Here is a 19,201-nt window from a genome sequence, read left to right as displayed (position 1 = left end):
GATGTAAACATGTTTGAGGCTGTAGCACAACAAAATCCTGGACAAGTCTGAAATTGTTTCAAAGTTTGAGTTTGTCACATTTTTAGGTCTGAAAAAGAGGACATGTCCAGGAAAAAGAGGACATCTGGTCCCCCTACTTCAGTACTTTATGTCCAGGTCGTCATCAGGTCCCCCCGATTCATTCAGGCTACGTTTAGTAGGTAGATTTCACATTAACCTAAAGAGAAGATGGTAGCAGCTTTTGTCATCATTATTCCAAATATTATTGAATTATTCCTGATGAAAGCCTCCAAGAGCAGAAGTCAGTCTCCACAAGGACTGTCAATAAAGGACAAAGCACCAGAGGAACATTTTAGAGGATTTCTTGTGGCTGTGAATCAACAGGTCTTGGTAGGTTTTCATTGTTGATGCCCTTTTAAACTGTATTTTAGATAGTAAGTCATGGATGGCAGAGAACTTCCTGCAGCTCAACCAGGACAAAGCAGAGGATTTAGTCATTGGTCCTGAACACCAGAGAGAGAAACTTTTACCAAAACCACAGGATTTTAACCTTTCGCAGTCTGTAAAGAATCTGGGCATGATTTTTGACTCTGAGCTTAGTTTCATTCCATATATATGAAAAACATAACAAAGATTTTAGGTTAACAAAGGTTTTCCATCCATTATTTATTCATTTATTTTTCCTATTTCTTACCACATTGTACTGTCTCAGTCTGTTAGTTCTCCAGTGTTTCCTCGTGGGGGACTGCCATGCGTGGGGCTGTTCCTATCTTTCCGTGGGGGTGCCGTCCTTTGGGTCCCTTCGGCCTGGGTGCTTGGATGCTCTGTCTCAGCTCCGTGTGCATAACCACATTTTTATCCAAATAGTAACTGGATTCATGTATTCCACATGGCAAGAACAGGTAACAAAAAAGTGACAAAACACTTTTGTGAGACAAGACTGATGAAAGAAATGTCTAAGAGGGAGGGGAGCTGGAGAGTCAATTGTAGGCCAAAATCTTTGTAGTGAACTTACGTATTGTAGGCTTTTTGTGTCATAGACAAGAAAGGAAATGCATAGACCCACAGGACAAAAGCAAAGGAGCCATGGACCACTTTGGACAAAGCATTTACCAGAGGAAGTCATCCAAGCCATCAAACTAGACAAACAAGTTTTCATTTACCAAGACCAAATGATCAGCGTCATGGACCACAAAACTTGTGACCAAGTGGATTCAGCCTGTTTTCATCTTGCACAGAAGTTCCCTGATGTAGATGGGTTTCAGTCCTGCCTTTGCTATCAGGCTCTTCACCAGGGAGGTGTGGTTGGGACACCAGAGAAGTCCTTTGTGTGAGGTATCTGGGGACATGTAGAACAAGAATCAGGTGGAGTCTGCAGAAAACAATTTGATTTGTTGTTTTTTGATCAGTTTTTTAATTGCTCACACGCTTTACCGTACCACGCCATGTAGACGGGCACTCGATTTTCAAGTGTAGATAGCACGACCGTGCCTCTCTGAAGCGCAGATGGTGTGACTGCAGTCGCTTTCTCCCGATGATAGAACGGTTTCATTGCCTTTTCTTCACCATTTGCCTGTACCTACCTGGTTTACTGCTGTGTGTAAATGCCACAATGTGAGTCAAATGATGGTAAGCTGTCAAGTTGGATGTTACCTTCGTGTTAACGTACATTGTTTAGTTGTGCATTAGCTAATACTATCTCAACCTTGCCACTCTGAACCAGTTCAATTCCTGGAGACGCCTTCTCTTCTTTTTAGATGTCCTTTCTGATCCGATTACTCCGACTGAGTAAAATTCAGGCTGGTTACGGCGATACCCGTCTAATATATCATTTACTATATAGTCGAGCTAATACAACAACTGAAGAACCAGTCAGAGCACACAATCCTCTAAGTTTGACTGTTTAAACACAGGGCACCACCACTGGAGTGGTTGGCTCAACTTGTCCAGCTGTTGGTCGTACTGAGCAACTACATAAACATTGAACATGACAGGACAAGAGGAGCAGATTACAAAACCAATGGAAGGAGGCATGTTCTGCATTGCTCCTGGATGTTCACATGAGTTTTCTAAAGTTAAAGACTGGGAGAAACCTGTTCATTTCCATCATCTGCCACTGACACCACCACTTGTTCTCTGATGTCTCTGATGTCACAGGGCGATTTACACTTTTGACAGCTTTTCTTACTTTGTGAATTATAGTGTGTGCTTGGTGGTACCAAGTGGGGGAAAGGAGGGGCCACAGTTAGTCAATATGGCTGCTGCCATAGGAGGAAAAGTCTTTGTGGTGACTGTTGGGTCAGGCTGGTGGAGTGAGGCAGGTGCACAGCTCATTTCATGTTGGCGGACAGGGGACATGAATCCAGGAATATGGGTCGGCTGAAGTCGTTTCGTGTTGTGTTTTGAACTGTTAAATGTGGGTGAGAATTCCTGTTTGGTGTGTTTTAGACCTGTGTCCCTGTTAGCCTGAAAGCAGCTGCTAGTCGTCAGGACATAATCAACATAGCAGGTATTTTAAATGTTTACGGATGGTGTGTGTTTTAACTGCTGTGATGAAGTATTTTAAGATTAATATTTGTTTCCATCAGAGCATCGGGGCCACTGAGGTTGATTTTCCTTTGCTTTATTGTGTTATGTTTTCCTCTGTCTAGTACGCCCTGGTAAGTGAGCTGGCAGTGGGCAAAAAGATGTGGGGTACTGCCCTTTGGGTGGACTGGCTTTCTTTTTTTATTGGCTCACTTCCCTCAGGTCAGGTCCCAGTCAGTCTTTCAGTGCAGCTTAAGGAGTGACTTGGTTTGTCGTTTGCAGTGAAATGTGTGCATGTGTGCAGACTGGGTGTTGATTCATGGAGTGTGGAAGACTCCGTGAATGTAGTGTGCACCACTGTGACATTGTGTACTGAACCCCTGCTTTGTTAGTGACACATGGGAAGTTAATAGTGGGTCTGTGATTTGTTGAATTGCATTTGGTAATAAAGTTTTTTTTGGTTTGTCATTCTTTATGCTCTCCTAACCTGTAGTGGGTGTAAGAAATGGATAATTCAAAATATATGTTTGATTGATCCCAACGACCTGTCAGGATTTAAATAAGCTCCACATCTGTCCAAAGTGTGGACAGATGTTAGGGAGCACAGTGGAGACGTCTCTGACCCGTTCACCCGTCTAGACGGATGAAATCATTAAGTCAGACATTCAGGTGTTTATCTGCAGGTGGAGCTGATTTAAATATTGACAGGTCGACTGTAATTTCTTCCCCAGGATCAATAGTATCAAAGTATATTTTTTATCATCCATTATAATTTACAAAGTACCTAAAACTGTCAAAATGTGTAAACTGCTCTGTGACATGAAGTGGAGTTTGGCAGAAAGCAGCAGAGATCATCTCCACATGAAACACAGACGTAGGGGAATCACAGGACGTCCCAGGTAAAACTAGGCCCGTGCAAATACATTTTGCATCTTGTGCGCCCCCTAGAGGCAGGATAGTCTCTCGTGGGCACAATGTACTTTTATTATTATCATATTTATTTATTTATTCCCCCCTTCTCACTGGGAGATATCAGTGCTAACCCTTATGTGTATAGTGTTGAATGAATTACTAATGGAGTTACATTATATCACTTGTTTATTATTTAAATGTCTTTATTTAAATCCTCACTGAACTGCTACAAAAACCACACCACCATGTCGCCCTCAAAAAGATCTATTACAACATGATAATATATTATCAAATACACAAACAGAGAAGGACAGTTCATGTGTCTGTGTAAAGTTATTTGTGGAGCCTGAAATGAAAGTTTAACTTGACACAGTCTACTCTCTGCCTTTGTACTATGAAGCACATTTTGGCTTTGTTAGTGCGTATGGCACAGTTTTTTGGTAACAAAGTCTATCTCTACACAAAATTTGAAATTCAAAAAAATAAAAATAACCTTATAACCTCAACGGACAAAAATGTCTATGTCTAAAAAATTCTTTCAAAACTTGACTAATCTTTTTTTTTGTATCAATCTCTTAAACCACTTCAGCACTTTACAAAACTACCAAAAGTTTTGTCATTTTGAGCAATTTTAACCCTTTAAACGCTGGTCTGATGGCTTGAAGTCACTGCTGTGTTTGAAAACGTGCCTATGTTATTGAGCTTAGCAGGCTTTCATGAGCTGTGTGTGTGTGTGTCTGTGCATGAAAAGCCATATATGCACTGATTTTGAAAGAAAAGAAAAACATGGTCCCCTTCTCTTACCCAGCAGTTAGTGAGTTTATGCACCTGCTTGGAGTCATGTCATAAACTGTTTGGAGCTTGGTTCCTTTAACAACCAAGGAGCCAGATGAAGCTCTGTGAGAAGAGTCAGAATGAAAACATGTGGCCTGTAACTCCCAGAGAGAAGCAGGAAAGTGAAACATCCTCAGAAGGAGAGTCTGATGTGGACTTTATGCTTCCTCTTCTTCCTCTGATGACCAAAATAAAGTGAGAAATAAACTGGATTTCAGATTGTCTCATTATTAAATGATCATTTTATGTCACATGAATCAGATTTTAAATAAAAACTATTAATCTGTCACCTCAGGAGGTTCAAGGTCTTTCTTTGCTAGTTTCCATGTTGCAGTGTTGAGTGTTGACTCCGTGTGTTTGAGTTTTAATGGCTGTCTGTCTCCGTCTCTGTCTTCCAGAAGGTAAAGTGTTTAGATTTCACTTAAAGACCAGTCATCTGTTAGAACAGTTCCAGCCTCACTGCTCAGATATTAGTAGAATTAAACAGCATCTTCATGACGCTGACATTTCACACAGAAAAAGATGAATTCAAAGAAATAAAACCAATGACAACGTACAGCTTTTCATGTCTTTTCTATATTTTTTGGTTTGTCATTACATACATTGGGTAAATGGTTCATCTTCTAAACTTGTGTCTATGTATTCAATGGTAGATAAGATGTAGATGAACAAACTGAAGTAAATGAACATTAGAGGCCACTCCATGGTTTAACAGGTTCAACAACAGACAATTCAACTATCCATTTAAAGCAAGCCCCAGGAACTGACCATAACATACATGTCATTTTATAGAATATAATATCAGCAAAAGATTCAACATAACATAGTCTCCCTGTTTTCTCTTGAAAGCAAATGAGCTCAGTGTTGTGAGAGAAGTCTACACGTTAGAAAGGAGAGAAAGTGAGAAAGAAGGAGAAACTTCACACTTGAGATACAAATGGTGCTGGTTATTTGACACCTGGAGTCTTTCAGGTGTTTCTGCACCAGTTCCATGATAATTGTGTTAACATCATCACATCACATTATCCACTTATTCCACTTTAAACATCCACAGTAAAGCTGCACTACTTTACAACTGACTATTGTGGAGCTTCTTCCTCTCACAATCTGAAGACAGCTTTTACACATTTCAGGTTGGGATTCCTACATTTCCCACTTCACCATTCAAGACAGATGAAAAGAATACGTTTAATACACAACCAACATTCAGAGTATATGAATAAAAAGACAGTTATGAGTGAGTCTAAGACTTAGAACAGATGAAATTAAACTCATTCTTTTCAAGTTGACTGACCCACTGATGTTCTCCTCCTGTTTCCATGGCTCCTCGCATGTCACAGTCATCATTCTTTCCATCTGAGGCCCAGTTCTTATAGCTGACTACCTCACCACTGACCCAGAACCATAAATATGGAGAGCAGGTGTAGCGCAGTCCCAGCCAGACAAAAGGAGTTGAGGCGTTCTTGGCTCTCTCTTGAACCCATCTCTGCTGGTGAGGGTTAGTGATGGAGACCAGGTCATTGTAGTTCTCTCTGCAGTAAAATAAGGCTTCATCAAATCTCATCTTTTCTTTGACCAGGATCACTTTATCTGTCATACAAAGAAACAGACACAAACACAACATCTTATTGTAGAGAACAACTGGCCACAATACTTTCAAGAATATGAAACCAAGTCCCTTCTCATTTAAACATCTATAAATTCTGTTGTGTTGATACATATCCACATATGCTGACAGAATACAAATGTGTTTTGGGAAGAATATTGTACTCACATTATACTCATCATTGAAAAGAATTTACATAAAGACATGGAGAACTAGATAAAAATGGTGGAATCAGTTTCCAGTTCTGGAGCTAAATGTGGAGATGTTACTTTATCTTCATGGATCTTTAAAAACTCACCATCATAACAGAAGAAAGGTTTTTGGTCAGTACAGTTGGCGTTCTTCCATCTTCCTCCTTCATTCAACATGGTCACTGCACATTTGTCTCCTGGTGACAGAGTCTGATCCCAGTGTCTGAAAGAGGAACTGCTCCCATCTGACCACCTCCAGGTGTCTCTGAACAGGCCGATCCAATATTGTATGTCTTTAACTGTGTCATTGAGTCCTACTTGATGTAACTGGTTGAATCCACTGACCAGGTCTGTGTGATGATCTCTGCAGTATTTCTGAGCATCAGTCCAGTTCTTCGTTTCATTAATCAAATGGATCTTTGTGGATCCACTTTCTGTGGAGTAAACACATAAACATCAATCATAGTCGTCATCAACGTCTTTGTCCACATCATGAAATTATCACTAAATAGAAAACTGTTGAATATGAAGGAGAATGATTTTTCTCTCCAAGAGTCTTAAAGAAGTTAAATCAATAATGGTGATGAAAACACACAATCATGTGATCAGAAAGTCCTGCTGATGTCAACTCAACAATAAAATATACTGATTGAACTGTGGCCATATCTCCTACCAGAATTCATAGAATTTAGTTCCCACCAACAGGTCATGTTACTCATATTATAACCTGTGACCCTCATTATAACTTAGCTGAAAGAAAAATGATGATTCTTCTTTTACTGTTGTGTGAACTCTATCTCCAATATTCAATAAATCAGAAACAAATGAACAAACAGAACAACTAGAATTACTAGAGACTAGTATTCTCACCATTGTAGCAGAGAAAAGGTTTTAGTTGTGTACATGGGTAATCAAACCATTTGCTGTTTCTAGTTACAATACAGTTCTCAATATTTCCATTTCCATCATTTGGTTCACCATCAGCCCATCTTGTTTCATCATCTTTAAACTCCACTCCAGGTAGAGACCAGTGCCATGTCCTGGTGACATCTGTTCTGTTGTTCAGTCCAATCCAGGCTTCAGTTTTTCTCCCTGTAGATTCTTCAAGGAGTCTCTTCATGTCTGTCATGCTAGACACTGTGGCCAGATCAGTGTAATGTTCTCTGCAGTACTCCTGAGCTTCTGTCCAGGTCTTTGTATCTTCAATATAGTGGTACTGGTAGAGTTGACATGTGATGAAGTAACACTGACCTGAGATCAGAGAAAACACAGACGTAGAGCTGATTGTAAGACAAATTCAATCATTTTATTGACTGTGTTTCAGCCCAGTTTATTTCCTCCTTAAGTGAAACTCAAAGACCTGGCAGGGACCAAACAAAGCAACAAAGTAGATGTTTGATGTATCTGTTCACATGTCAAACACAGTGGTGTCAGCTGTTCTACAAATCCTCATCAAGCTGTAATGATTTGTGATTGTGAAGATATATAAAGACATACATTGATCTGATCCACTTACCCATCACAATGAGCAGACTCCACTGCATCTTTGCTCTGTTGGATGAAACTGATATTTGATTTCAGCTGTTTGTCTCTGTTGGATGAAGCTCACATTTAAACACGTCATGTCAGGTTGTCAAAAGATGCAACACTGGCTCCATTGTACAGTCTTGTGTTTTCAGGAAGAGGAATACAAGCAGGTGGAAAATACGAATTCATTCAAAACAGGACTAAAACTTCCTCCTCTACTATGAAAACAGTGCAACTGACCAACCTTGAACAATCTTCTACTACTGTAGGTTTTTGTTTTGGACTCAAGTCTCCAGGTGGACTGACAGATATGGTTGATTTGCTCTTTTCAGAAGGAGAAAAGTGTTTCAGCTTTAATCTGGAGTCTTGCACATAGACTGTGGATTAATCCTAATCAGCTTCAAGCCTGTTGACACAATAACAAAGAGTCTGATGGTGTCACTGTTAAAGCATCGGATCAGGAAGTCTACTTTAAACTCTGCAAGCATCACTTTACATGTCATAGCTCAACAACCAGACACAACTGCAGTAGTTAGATGGTTGTGTTTGACACTTGAGTGTGAACATATGAGAAATATGGGCAGGAGGACACTGGTCAATTCATTGAATACAAAGTACAGCAAGTTTACTTCATTTTAAAAATGGCTGTTGTAGAATAGACTTGTCTCAGTTGGAACAAATACATCCTCACTGTAAAGCCAATTAATATGTGTTAAGCTAAATCAAAATAATGATGAAGTGCACCAAGCCACCTCTCTGTTACATATAATAAGGTGTAATAGAACTTTATTGATGAAGCACTTCTAAAACTAAGGCTACAAAGTCTCACAACCTACGTACTTTCGTAATAATGAAAGTAAATTAAACGATTTTTAGTTTAGGTTTTTTTCTTGGTAGAAGTTTTTCTTAGGCTGTGTTTCAGAGCCTGTTTTGTTTTCTTTGCTTTGCATTTTGAATCTGTGCTTTCTTAATAAAGACTGTTATCAAGAATCCTCATCCCTGCATCTGCGTCCTGAGTCCTTGCCTGGTCGTGACAGTTTGACCAGTTGCATAGCAACAGCAGCATGGGTCGTGTTGAACGGTGTCTCCTTGTACTTGTACTTGTGAGGGAGGGATGTAAATTCAAATGGAGCGTGTCCGCCCGTAGAGTCTGAATCCAGGCACAGATGTACTGTGGTCCTATGAACCAGATCTCCAAAGCACTTCTCATAACAAACTCCCTTCAACAACTTCAGACCCTCTCAAAACTACCAAAACCAAAAGTTTTCTGAATTTTAACCCTTTAATGCCACAGTGAATATACAAAGTTTTATTTATTTATTTATTTATTTTTATACAAAAAGACAAAATTCATTGTTTTTCATAAAATAAAGAGTAGGATGATGGGTCATTTTTGGTGGTAATTGGAGTCTTGGATATGTCAAGGATTAGCAAAAAAATTGGTTTGATTGCATCATTATTTTTTCAGATTAAAATGTTTGACCCCTCTGGTAAAAAACAGCACATACACACACGCAGGCACACTTGGGGTCCCTGGTAATCACATGGTTCCATTATATCAATGGGAAATTTACAAGAATTTCTTGTATTGACCTACAATGAGAAAATGGTTGAATCTGATCAAATACAGTAAAAATGTCAAATATCACTAGTTTTCTTCTAAATGAAATGCTAACATTACAGAATGCATAGTTTTCTACTGCAGTGGCAGCCAGATTAAAAAATGTAGTTATAATGGAAGTCTATGGAGCATTTTTGACCAGGAAGGTGTCCAGAGGGAGAATCTGACACTACATAAAAATACTAATGCAATCAAATCAAGTTTATTACTAATCTTTGACATATCCAAGACTCTAATTACCACCAAAGTCCCATCCACCTACTGTTTATTTTATGGGAAATAATTCAGTTTTTGTTATTTTTTGTAAAACAAAAACTGTGTATTTTCAGACAGGCATTTAAAGAGTTAAAATCCTGAAAATTATTGAAATTTTAGTTGTTTTGAGCAGGTCTGGAGTTGTTTAACTGATTCATGAAAACAATTAAGTATGAGGATTTTATGACAGTTTCTTTATGTGTGTACATTTTTGTCACAAAGGTGTCCAGAGGGGTCAAAATTCATCATGAGAGTATAAATGACACGTGAGAGTAAAAGACACTGGATTTCAAATATTTGGCTTAAGAGAAGAATTCATGCAGAAATGATTGAAACACAGCCAAAATGATCACCAAATGGAAGAAAAAAAAAAGAAAGGAAAAAACTGCCCAAAGAGGACATAAGGGTTAAATATGCAACACTGCATGAGGCATGTGAAGAATCTGTGTAGAGTATAAAGTGTTAATCTACAGTCATTCATCTAAATGGGTCAGAGACATTCACACTGGATTAGTTTCATCACAGGACCTGTGTGTTACCAGAAAATTACAGACATGGACGATTCACACGGGACTCACAGACGACCTCCAACATTCTTACAAATTACTAGAGGTCCCAGATAAAACTAGTCCCGTGTAAATAGGCAGTTATCTTCTTCTTCTGTGTGTCTTTTTCTGTCTCTTGTCACTTCAGAATCACCATGTTCTGTAAATCAAAGTGTGGACAGATGTTAGGGAGCACAGTGGAGACGTCTTTGACCCATTCACCCGTCTAGACGGATGAAATCATTAAGTCAGACATTCAGGTGTTTATCTGAAATGGGTGGTAGGTGAAGAAAAGCTGCATGGTGGACTTCGTCTCCCCCCGATTAGGGCCTACATGGATGACATGACGACTGTGACGTCTACTGCTCCATGTACTAGCAGACTGCTGGATATGTTAAACAGCAACTTGCAGTGGGTTAGGATGAAGGTGAAGCCGAGTAAGTCTAGGAGTATCTCAGTTGTTAAAGGAAAGGTCGTAGATAAGAAGTTTGTTATAAACAAGGAGGTGATTCCCACAGTGCTAGAGAAGACAGTGAAGAGTCTGGGAAGGTGGTATGACGCAAGTCTCAGTGATGCAGCACAGTTTGAGAGATTGAGACAAGAAATGATTCAAGGCATTTCAAACATAGACCGGTCAGGGCTCCCAGGAAAGCTGAGATTATGGTGCATGCAATTTGGGTTATTGCCCCGACTAATGTGGCCACTGACAGTATATGAGGTCCCTCTGACAAAGGTTGAGAAGCTTGAGAGGATGATTCATTCATCAATTAGGAGATGGCTTGGTGTCCCACGCTGCTTAAGCGGTGCAGCCTTGTATGGGAAAGGCCAGACTAAGGCTAGACTATGCTAAGGCTAGACTGTAGATGACTCTTACTCAGTCAAAAGATCCAGTAGTCAGGCGGACAGCCCCCACGGTTAAAACAGGGAGGAAGTGGAATCTGAGATGTGGTTCAGGAAGCACAGGCTGCCCTCAGGCTTAGAGATATCATAGGTCATGTACAGCAAGGACATTGAGGCCTGGGACTGTGTGCAGGGAAACCTCTGTGGAGCAAGGCATCCGCAGTAGAAAAGAGGAAGATGGTAGTGGAGGAAATTCATAGGCAAGAGGAAGCAATGAGATGCACTAAGGCAGTGTTGCAGGCTAAGCAAGGACAGTGGTTGAACTGGGAGAGTGTAGAGAAAAGGAAGGTGTCTTGGAGAGAGCTGTGGAGCATGGAGGCTAGCAGGACTAGATTTATGATAGGGGCTATTTATGATGTGCTGCCATCCCCCCAGAACCCAAACCAGTGGTTAGAGGAGGATGCTGCCTGCCCAATTTGTTCTTGTGTATGTACGCTCAGCCACATTCTGACAGGTTGTAGGGTTAGCTTCTCCCAAGGGAGAGATACCTGGCGTCACAACCAGGTTCTGAAATGCTTAGCAGCAGCAATTAAGGAAAAACAGATTGAAGCAAATTCCTCATCTGCTAGAAAGGAGAATAAGTATATTATGTTTGTTTGGGAGGGGGATAAGGCCCTCTTGAAAACCCCAGTGATGTGCCGCACACTGCCTACTGTTGTTGGCTAGGCTAATTAGCTGGTGTTTTCTAGTATTTTACTTCCATGGCTAGGCTAATTAGCTAGGGTCTGGAAGTGTTTTATTTCTGATCCTAGCAGAAGGCAGAATCTATCTATCTATCTATCTATCTATCTATCTATCTATCTATCTATCTATCTATCTATCTATCTATCTATCTATCTATCTATCTATCTATCTATCTATCTATCTATCTATCTATCTATCTATCTATCTATCTATCTATCTATCTAATTTGTGCGTCTGGATTGAGTGACATTCAGGAGTCAGGGTGAAAAGTCTCGACTCTGTAACAGAGGAGGCTCTGACTGGACCAAACATGATTTAACTGCATCATTATTTTTGTCCAATACATTTTTTTGTCTTTAACCAGATTGCAGACGTAGCATGTCACTTTTGGGAAGCGGAGTTTGACTGGGAGATTATTCCGTTGCGTTACATTAGTATTGTGACTCTGCAGTCAGGTTCTCTCATGTTACCATTCATCTGTTAGCTCCGTAATTCAGAATATTTTCCACTGGTAAATGGTAAATGGTAAATGGTCTTTCTTTTCTACCTACTGGTACTCAAAGCAGTCAGGGACACGTGATGTTATTAATAACGATAATAATAATAAGTAAAAAACTTAATAATAACTCTACATCTACCCATTCACTCACACACATTCACACACCAGAACAACGCAATGAGAGCAAATGGAGGCTCAGTGTGTTGCTTGAGAACTTCAGCTTGTGGCACATTCTGAGGATCGAACCTCTACCTACTGAGCCACAGTCACCACTGTTATCTCCCACCAGCACCAAATCATCATCACAGTTATGTTCTGTCCCTTCAAGTCATCCTCAATCACCTCTATTAGCTGCATTTAATGCAAAACATCAACCAGTACTGCACATACATCCATAATTAATAATGACAAATGAAATACTTGTTTTTACACTAACGTGTCCTGAATAAGAGGTGTAACTGCAAAAAAATGGATTTTTACACCTATTTTGACTTTTATTCAAATACAAATACTTTTCCTCCACCTCCTGTTCCTGTGTTACTGTGCTCTGTGTGTTGTGTGTGTGTAACTCCTCCCTTCCCCCTGCTCAGTGTGGACACACAGACGCCACCGTACACCGTGACCAACCATGTTCAGCTTTAACAGAAAAAAAAGATTTAAAAAAATAAACAAAAAAAGATGGATTCCCAACAACGTGAACCAGCTCTGGTCGACTCTTAGAGACGACCTGAAACCTCACTAATGGGAGCAAGAGACCAAAGATTCTGAGCAGGAAACTGATTGAAAACAACAACTGAACTGAAATAGGCTGTTCATTCATCAGCTGATCAAAGGTTTAAGGATGGGTTAGGGTGAAAGAATGGAGGAGCTACTCATTACTGAGTCCTTTTTGACACTTTCATTTCTGTTTTGAGCGGTTTTCAGTTTCTTTTTGAGCTATGATCTTAAACTTTTGATCAGCTGCTCAGAGCCACTGAATCTCCTTCATCCTTTACAGAAATGGATCTCTCAAGCCTCCTTCTTGTTAGTGGCTCAAATACATAGGACACTGGTCTAGTACAAAGAAAAATCACCCTTATTTATATGTATGTATATCAGTGGATCTCTAGTTGGAGATCTTGATATCTCAGTATCGATCTGCACATCACTAACAGACAGAGAAGATGAAACTCATCCTGAATCTGTACAGTTGAAGGAAGCTGCAGACTCTGTTGATAACTCTTTGTACATTCATTAACTCATGTTACACTGTCAAACTTCCATCATGTTACTATATATGTCTGTTTATAGCTACTGTTGTGTGTGGCACATAACATTCATCCAAAATAAAGTCAGAAATAAACTGAATATGATGAATAATGATCATTTTATGTAATATGAATGAGATTTGAAATAAAAACTATTAATACTGACCATCATGAAGAATGATGTACCTTAAATACATACTCCTTTATAAATACATACTCTAGTATTCCAAACACACAGAGAGAGTTAAACTTACATACAGTTGATTCTTCTCTCCTTGCTTCAGTGTGATGTCCTGTTGAAGACTGGGCTGAAGTAAATGTGTCTTTCTGTCTGATACAGAGGTCTCTTGTAGCCCTCTCAGTGTCTGTATTTGAATATGAAGATGAAAACAAAGAGGGAAAACACCGGCTAATTTACCTAGAGCAGTGTCAGTCTAAAGTCAGGGTGGTGAATGAGGAAATAACTCAATATCTGAACTATATTTTCCTGGTTGATAATTTACATTTTTTTTTTTAAATAATCCTAAATATGATTTTCTAACAACATGTCATCTTGTTAAAACACGTCATTATTTAAGTTCAGCTCCTTCACATTCATAACTTGATTGTCTTAATTTAGTCACATCATGTGTTTGGTGTAAATATCACATAAACTGCTGCTTCAAAGTATTTCTATCTATCTATCTATCTATCTATCTATCTATCTATCTATCTATCTATCTATCTATCTATCTATCTATCTATCTATCTATCTATCTATCTGTCTGTCTATCTATCTATCTATCTATCTATCTATCTATCTATCTATCTATCTATCTATCTATCTATCTATCTATCTATCTATCTATCTAATTTGTGCGTCTGGATTGAGTGACATTCAGGAGTCAGGGTGAAAAGTCTCGACTCTGTAACAGAGGAGGCTCTGACTGGACCAAACATGATTTAACTGCATCACTATTTTTGTCCAATACATTTTTTTGTCTTTAACCAGATTGCAGACGTAGCATGTCACTTTTGGGAAGCGGAGTTTGACTGGGAGATTATTCCGTTGCGTTACATTAGTATTGAGACTCTGCAGTCAGGTTCTCTCATGTTACCATTCATCTGTTAGCTCCATAATTCAGAATATTTTCCACTGGTAAATAGTAAATAGTAAATGGTAAATGGTAAATGATCTTTCTTTTCTACCTACTGGTACTCAAAGCAGTCAGGGACACATGATGTTATTAATAACGAAAATAATAATAAGTAAAAAACTTAATAATAACTCTACATCTACCCATTCGCTCACACACATTCACACACCAGAACAACACAATGAGAGAAACTGGAGGCTCAGTGTGTTGCTTGAGAACTTCAGCTTGTGGCACATTCTGGGGATCGAACCTCTACCTACTGAGGCACAGTCACCACTGTTATCTCCCACCAGCACCAAATCATCATCACAGTTATGTTCTGTCCCTTCAAGTCATCCTCAATCACCTCTATTAGCTGCATTTAATGCAAAACATCAACCAGTACTGCACATACATCCATAATTAATAATGACAAATTAAATACTTGTTTTTACACTAACGTGTCCTAAATAAGAGGTGTAACTGCAAAAAAATGGATTTTTACACCTATTTTGACTTTATTCAAATACAAGTACTTTTCCTCCACCTCCTGTTCCTGTGTTACTGTGCTCTGTGTGTTGTGTGTTGTTAGTGTGTAACTCCTCCCTTCCCCCTGCTCAGTGTGGACACACAGACGCCACCGTACACCGTGACCAGCCACGTTCAGCTTTAACAGAAAAAAAGATTTAAAAAAATAAACAAAAGAAAGATGGATTCCCAACAACGTGAACCAGCTCTGGTCGACTCTTAGAGACGACCTGAAACCTCACTAATGGGAGCAAGAGACCAAAGATTCTGAGCAGGAAACTGATTGAAAACAACAACTGAACTGAAATAGGCTGTTCATTCATCAGCTGATCAAAGGTTTAAGGATGGGTTAGGGTGAAAGAATGGAGGAGCTACTCATTACTGAGTCCTTTTTTGACACTTTCATTTCTGTTTTGAGGGGTTTTCAGTTTCTTTTTGAGCTATGATCTTAAACTTTTGATCAGCTGATCAGAGCCACTGAATCTCCTTCATCCTCTACAGAAATGGATCTCTCAAGCCTCCTTCTTGTTAGTGGCTCAAATACATAGGACACTGGTCTAGTTCAAAGAAAAATCACCCTTATTTATATGTATGTATATCAGTGGATCTCTAGTTGGAGGTCTTGATATCTCAGTATCGATCTGCACATCACTAACAGACAGAGAAGATGAAACTCATCCTGAATCTGTACAGTTGAAGGAAGCTGCAGACTCTGTTGATAACTCTCTGTACATTCATTAACTCATGTTACACTGTCAAACTTCCATCATGTTACTATATATGTCTGTTTATAGCTACTGTTGTGTGTGGCACATAACATTCATCCAAAATAAAGTCAGAAATAAACTGAATACAATGAATAATGATCATTTTATGTAACATGAATGAGATTTGAAATAAAAACTATTAATACTGACCATCATGAAGAATGATGTACCTTAAATACATACTCCTTTATAAATACATACTCTAGTATTCCAAACACACAGAGAGAGTTAAACTTACATACAGGTGATTCTTCTCTCCTTGCTTCAGTGTGATGTCCTGTTGAAGACTGGGCTGAAGTAAATGTGTCTTTCTGTCTGATACAGAGGTCTCTTGTAGCCCTCTCAGTGTCTGTATTTGAACATGAAGATGAAAACAAACAAGGAAAACATGAGCTAATTTACCTAGAGCAGTGTCAGTCTGAAGTCAGCGTGGTGAATGAGGAAATAACTCAATATCTGAACTACATTTTCCTGGTTGATAATTTACTTTTTTTTTTTTAAATAATCCTAAATATGATATTTCTAACAACATGTTATCTTGGTAAAACACGTCATTATTTAAGTTCAGCTCCTTCACATTCATAACTTGATTGTCTTAATTTAGTCACATCATGTGTTTGGTGTAAATATCACATAAACTGCTGCTTCAAAGTATTTCTATCTATCTATCTATCTATCTATCTATCTATCTATCTATCTATCTATCTATCTATCTATCTATCTATCTATCTATCTATCTATCTATCTATCTATCTATCTATCTATCTATCTATCTATCTAATTTGTGCGTCTGGATTGAGTGACATTCAGGAGTCAGGGTGAAAAGTCTCGACTCTGTAACAGAGGAGGCTCTGACTGGACCAAACATGATTTAACTGCATCACTATTTTTGTCCAATAGATTTTTTTGTCTTTAACCAGATTGCAGACGTAGCATGTCACTTTTGGGAAGCGGAGTTTGACTGGGAGATTATTCCGTTGCGTTACATTAGTATTGAGACTCTGCAGTCAGGTTCTCTCATGTTACCATTCATCTGTTAGCTCCATAATTCAGAATATTTTCCACTGGTAAATAGTAAATAGTAAATGGTAAATGGTAAATGGTCTTTCTTTTCTACCTACTGGTACTCAAAGCAGTCAGGGACACATGATGTTATTAATAACGAAAATAATAATAAGTAAAAAACTTAATAATAACTCTACATCTACCCATTCGCTCACACACATTCACACACCAGAACAACGCAATGAGAGCAAATGGAGGCTCAGTGTGTTGCTTGAGAACTTCAGCTTGTGGCACATTCTGGGGATCGAACCTCTACCTACTGAGGCACAGTCACCACTGTTATCTCCCACCAGCACCAAATCATCATCACAGTTATGTTCTGTCCCTTCAAGTCATCCTCAATCACCTCTATTAGCTGCATTTAATGCAAAACATCAACCAGTACTGCACATACATCCATAATTAATAATGACAAATTAAATACTTGTTTTTACACTAACGTGTCCTGAATAAGAGGTGTAACTGCAAAAAATGGATTTTTACACCTATTTTGACTTTATTCAAATGCAAGTACTTTTCCTCCACGTCCTGTGTCTGTGTTACTGTGCTCTGTGTGTTGTGTGTTGTTAGTGTGTAACTTCTCCCTTCCCCCTGCTCAGTGTGGACACACAGACGCCACCGTACACCGTGACCAACCACGTTCAGCTTTAACAGAAAAAAAAAGATTTAAAAAAACAAAACAAAAAAAAGATGGATTCCCAACAACGTGAACCAGCTCTGGTCGACTCTTAGAGACGACCTGAAACCTCACTAATGGGAGCAAGAGACCAAAGATTCTGAGCAGGAAACTGATTGAAAACAACAACTGAACTGAAATAGGCTGTTCATTCATCAGCTGATCAAAAGTTTAAGGATGGGTTAGAGTGAAAGAATGGAGGAGCTACTCATTACTGAGTCCTTTTTGACACTTTCATTTCTGTTTTGAGGGGTTTTCAGGGTTTTTTTGAGCTATGATCTTAAACTTTTGATCAGCTGATTAGAGCCACTGAATCTCCTTCATCCTCTACAGAAATGGATCTCTCAAGCCTCCTTCTTGTTAGTGGCTCAAATACATAGGACACTGGTCTAGTTCAAAGAAAAATCACCCTTATTTATATGTATGTATATCAGTGGATCTCTAGTTGGAGATCTTGATATCTCAGTATCGATCTGCACATCACTAACAGACAGAGAAGATGAAACTCATCCTGAATCTGTACAGTTGAAGGAAGCTGCAGACTCTGTTGATAACTCTCTGTACATTCATTAACTCATGTTACACTGTCAAACTTCCATCATGTTACTATATATGTCTGTTTATAGCTACTGTTGTGTGTGGCACATAACATTCATCCAAAATAAAGTCAGAAATAAACTGAATACAATGAATAATGATCATTTTATGTAACATGAATGAGATTTGAAATAAAAACTATTAATACTGACCATCATGAAGAATGATGTACCTTAAATACATATTCCTTTATAAATACATACTCTAGTATTCCAAACACACAGAGAGAGTTAAACTTACATACAGTTGATTCTTCTCTCCTTGCTTAAGTGTGATGTCCTGTTGAAGACTGGGCACTGAAGTAAATGTGTCTTTCTGTCTGATACAGAGGTCTCTTGTAGCCCTCTCAGTGTCTGTATTTGAATATGAAGATGAACACAAACAGGGAAAACACCGGCTAATTTACCTAGAGCAGTGTCAGTCTAAGGTCAGGGTGGTGAATGAGGAAATAACTCAATATCTGAACTATATTTCCTGGTGGAAAAGTTACGTTCTTTAAAATAATCCTAAATGTGGTATTTCTAACGCCTTGTGGCGTGTGAGAGAGACGCTGAGTGAGTTTTTTTTTTTTGTTTGTTTGTTTTTTTCTATTTTTCTAGGGATGTCTTATATCGGCCAATTGATAATATCGCATATTTTTGTAATATCTGTTCATATCGTTATCGGTTTTACCACCGATAATGAAAACAGATAACATAATGCCTGGGTTGCTGCTGCTGCTTGTGGGGTCCTGAGACATTTACCGGCGTGAGATTAATGACCTTATCAAAACGCACCCGGAGCCAAAACATCATACGACAAGTAGTTCTGACCAAGCAATCTGATTGGTCAATAAGACATTTAGGACGTGCTCACATCAGCATTACAGCACGGCTGACTCATCACTAAAAATATCACTCCGCCATTTCCACATTGTTACGTCCTGAAAATCTATAACATGTAAACAAATACGAATAAGTCCACTGGAAGTCAATTTCAATAAAGTAACACATCTGAATTTACAATTTCAGCTTTCTTTGATAAATATTCTGTTAGACCGCCTTGTTAATACAGGTGTAACTCAATTGTGTGCAGCACGTCGGAGATCAAACAGTTCAGTGAGAAAA

General features: G+C 38.8%; 1 protein-coding gene across 2 annotated transcripts; it reads right to left on the bottom strand.

Moving 5' to 3' along the window:
• Nucleotides 1-4,828: 4,828 nt before the first annotated feature.
• On the bottom strand, nucleotides 4,829-13,721 carry LOC125005719 (putative C-type lectin domain family 20 member A). 2 transcript variants are annotated; one of them, XM_047581257.1, is made up of 6 exons: nucleotides 13,602-13,721; nucleotides 7,841-8,002; nucleotides 7,586-7,660; nucleotides 6,940-7,320; nucleotides 6,177-6,503; nucleotides 4,829-5,862 (listed from the first exon to the last, which is right to left on the bottom strand). In XM_047581257.1, the coding sequence occupies exons 3-6, from the start codon at nucleotides 7,611-7,613 to the stop codon at nucleotides 5,516-5,518; spliced, it is 1,083 nt and encodes a 360-aa protein (XP_047437213.1). In that variant the 5' UTR covers nucleotides 7,614-7,660; nucleotides 7,841-8,002; nucleotides 13,602-13,721; the 3' UTR covers nucleotides 4,829-5,515. The 2 variants fall into 2 exon arrangements, with proteins under 2 accessions (XP_047437213.1, XP_047437221.1); XM_047581265.1 differs by lacking the exon at nucleotides 13,602-13,721 and having other exon boundaries at nucleotides 7,841-8,325.
• Nucleotides 13,722-19,201: the final 5,480 nt, after the last annotated feature.

This window comes from Mugil cephalus, chromosome 1 (assembly GCF_022458985.1).
Source record: "Mugil cephalus isolate CIBA_MC_2020 chromosome 1, CIBA_Mcephalus_1.1, whole genome shotgun sequence".
Taxonomy (NCBI): domain Eukaryota; kingdom Metazoa; phylum Chordata; class Actinopteri; order Mugiliformes; family Mugilidae; genus Mugil; species Mugil cephalus.
The sequence above is the reverse complement of the archived record's forward strand: the minus strand, read 5'-3'. Positions and strand labels throughout refer to the sequence as shown.

What these genes read in the sequence shown, in the direction of transcription:
- LOC125005719 (XM_047581257.1), bottom strand. Translation starts at nt 7,613, where the DNA reads ATGCAGTGGAGTCTGCTCATTGTGATGG. An exon ending in GAGTCTGCTCATTGTGATGG is followed by an intron (nt 7,321 to 7,585) that starts GTAAGTGGATCA and finishes CTCTGATCTCAG; the next exon opens with GTCAGTGTTACTTCATCACA. An exon ending in ACCTTTCTTCTGTTATGATG is followed by an intron (nt 5,863 to 6,176) that starts GTGAGTTTTTAA and finishes TTTGTATGACAG; the next exon opens with ATAAAGTGATCCTGGTCAAA.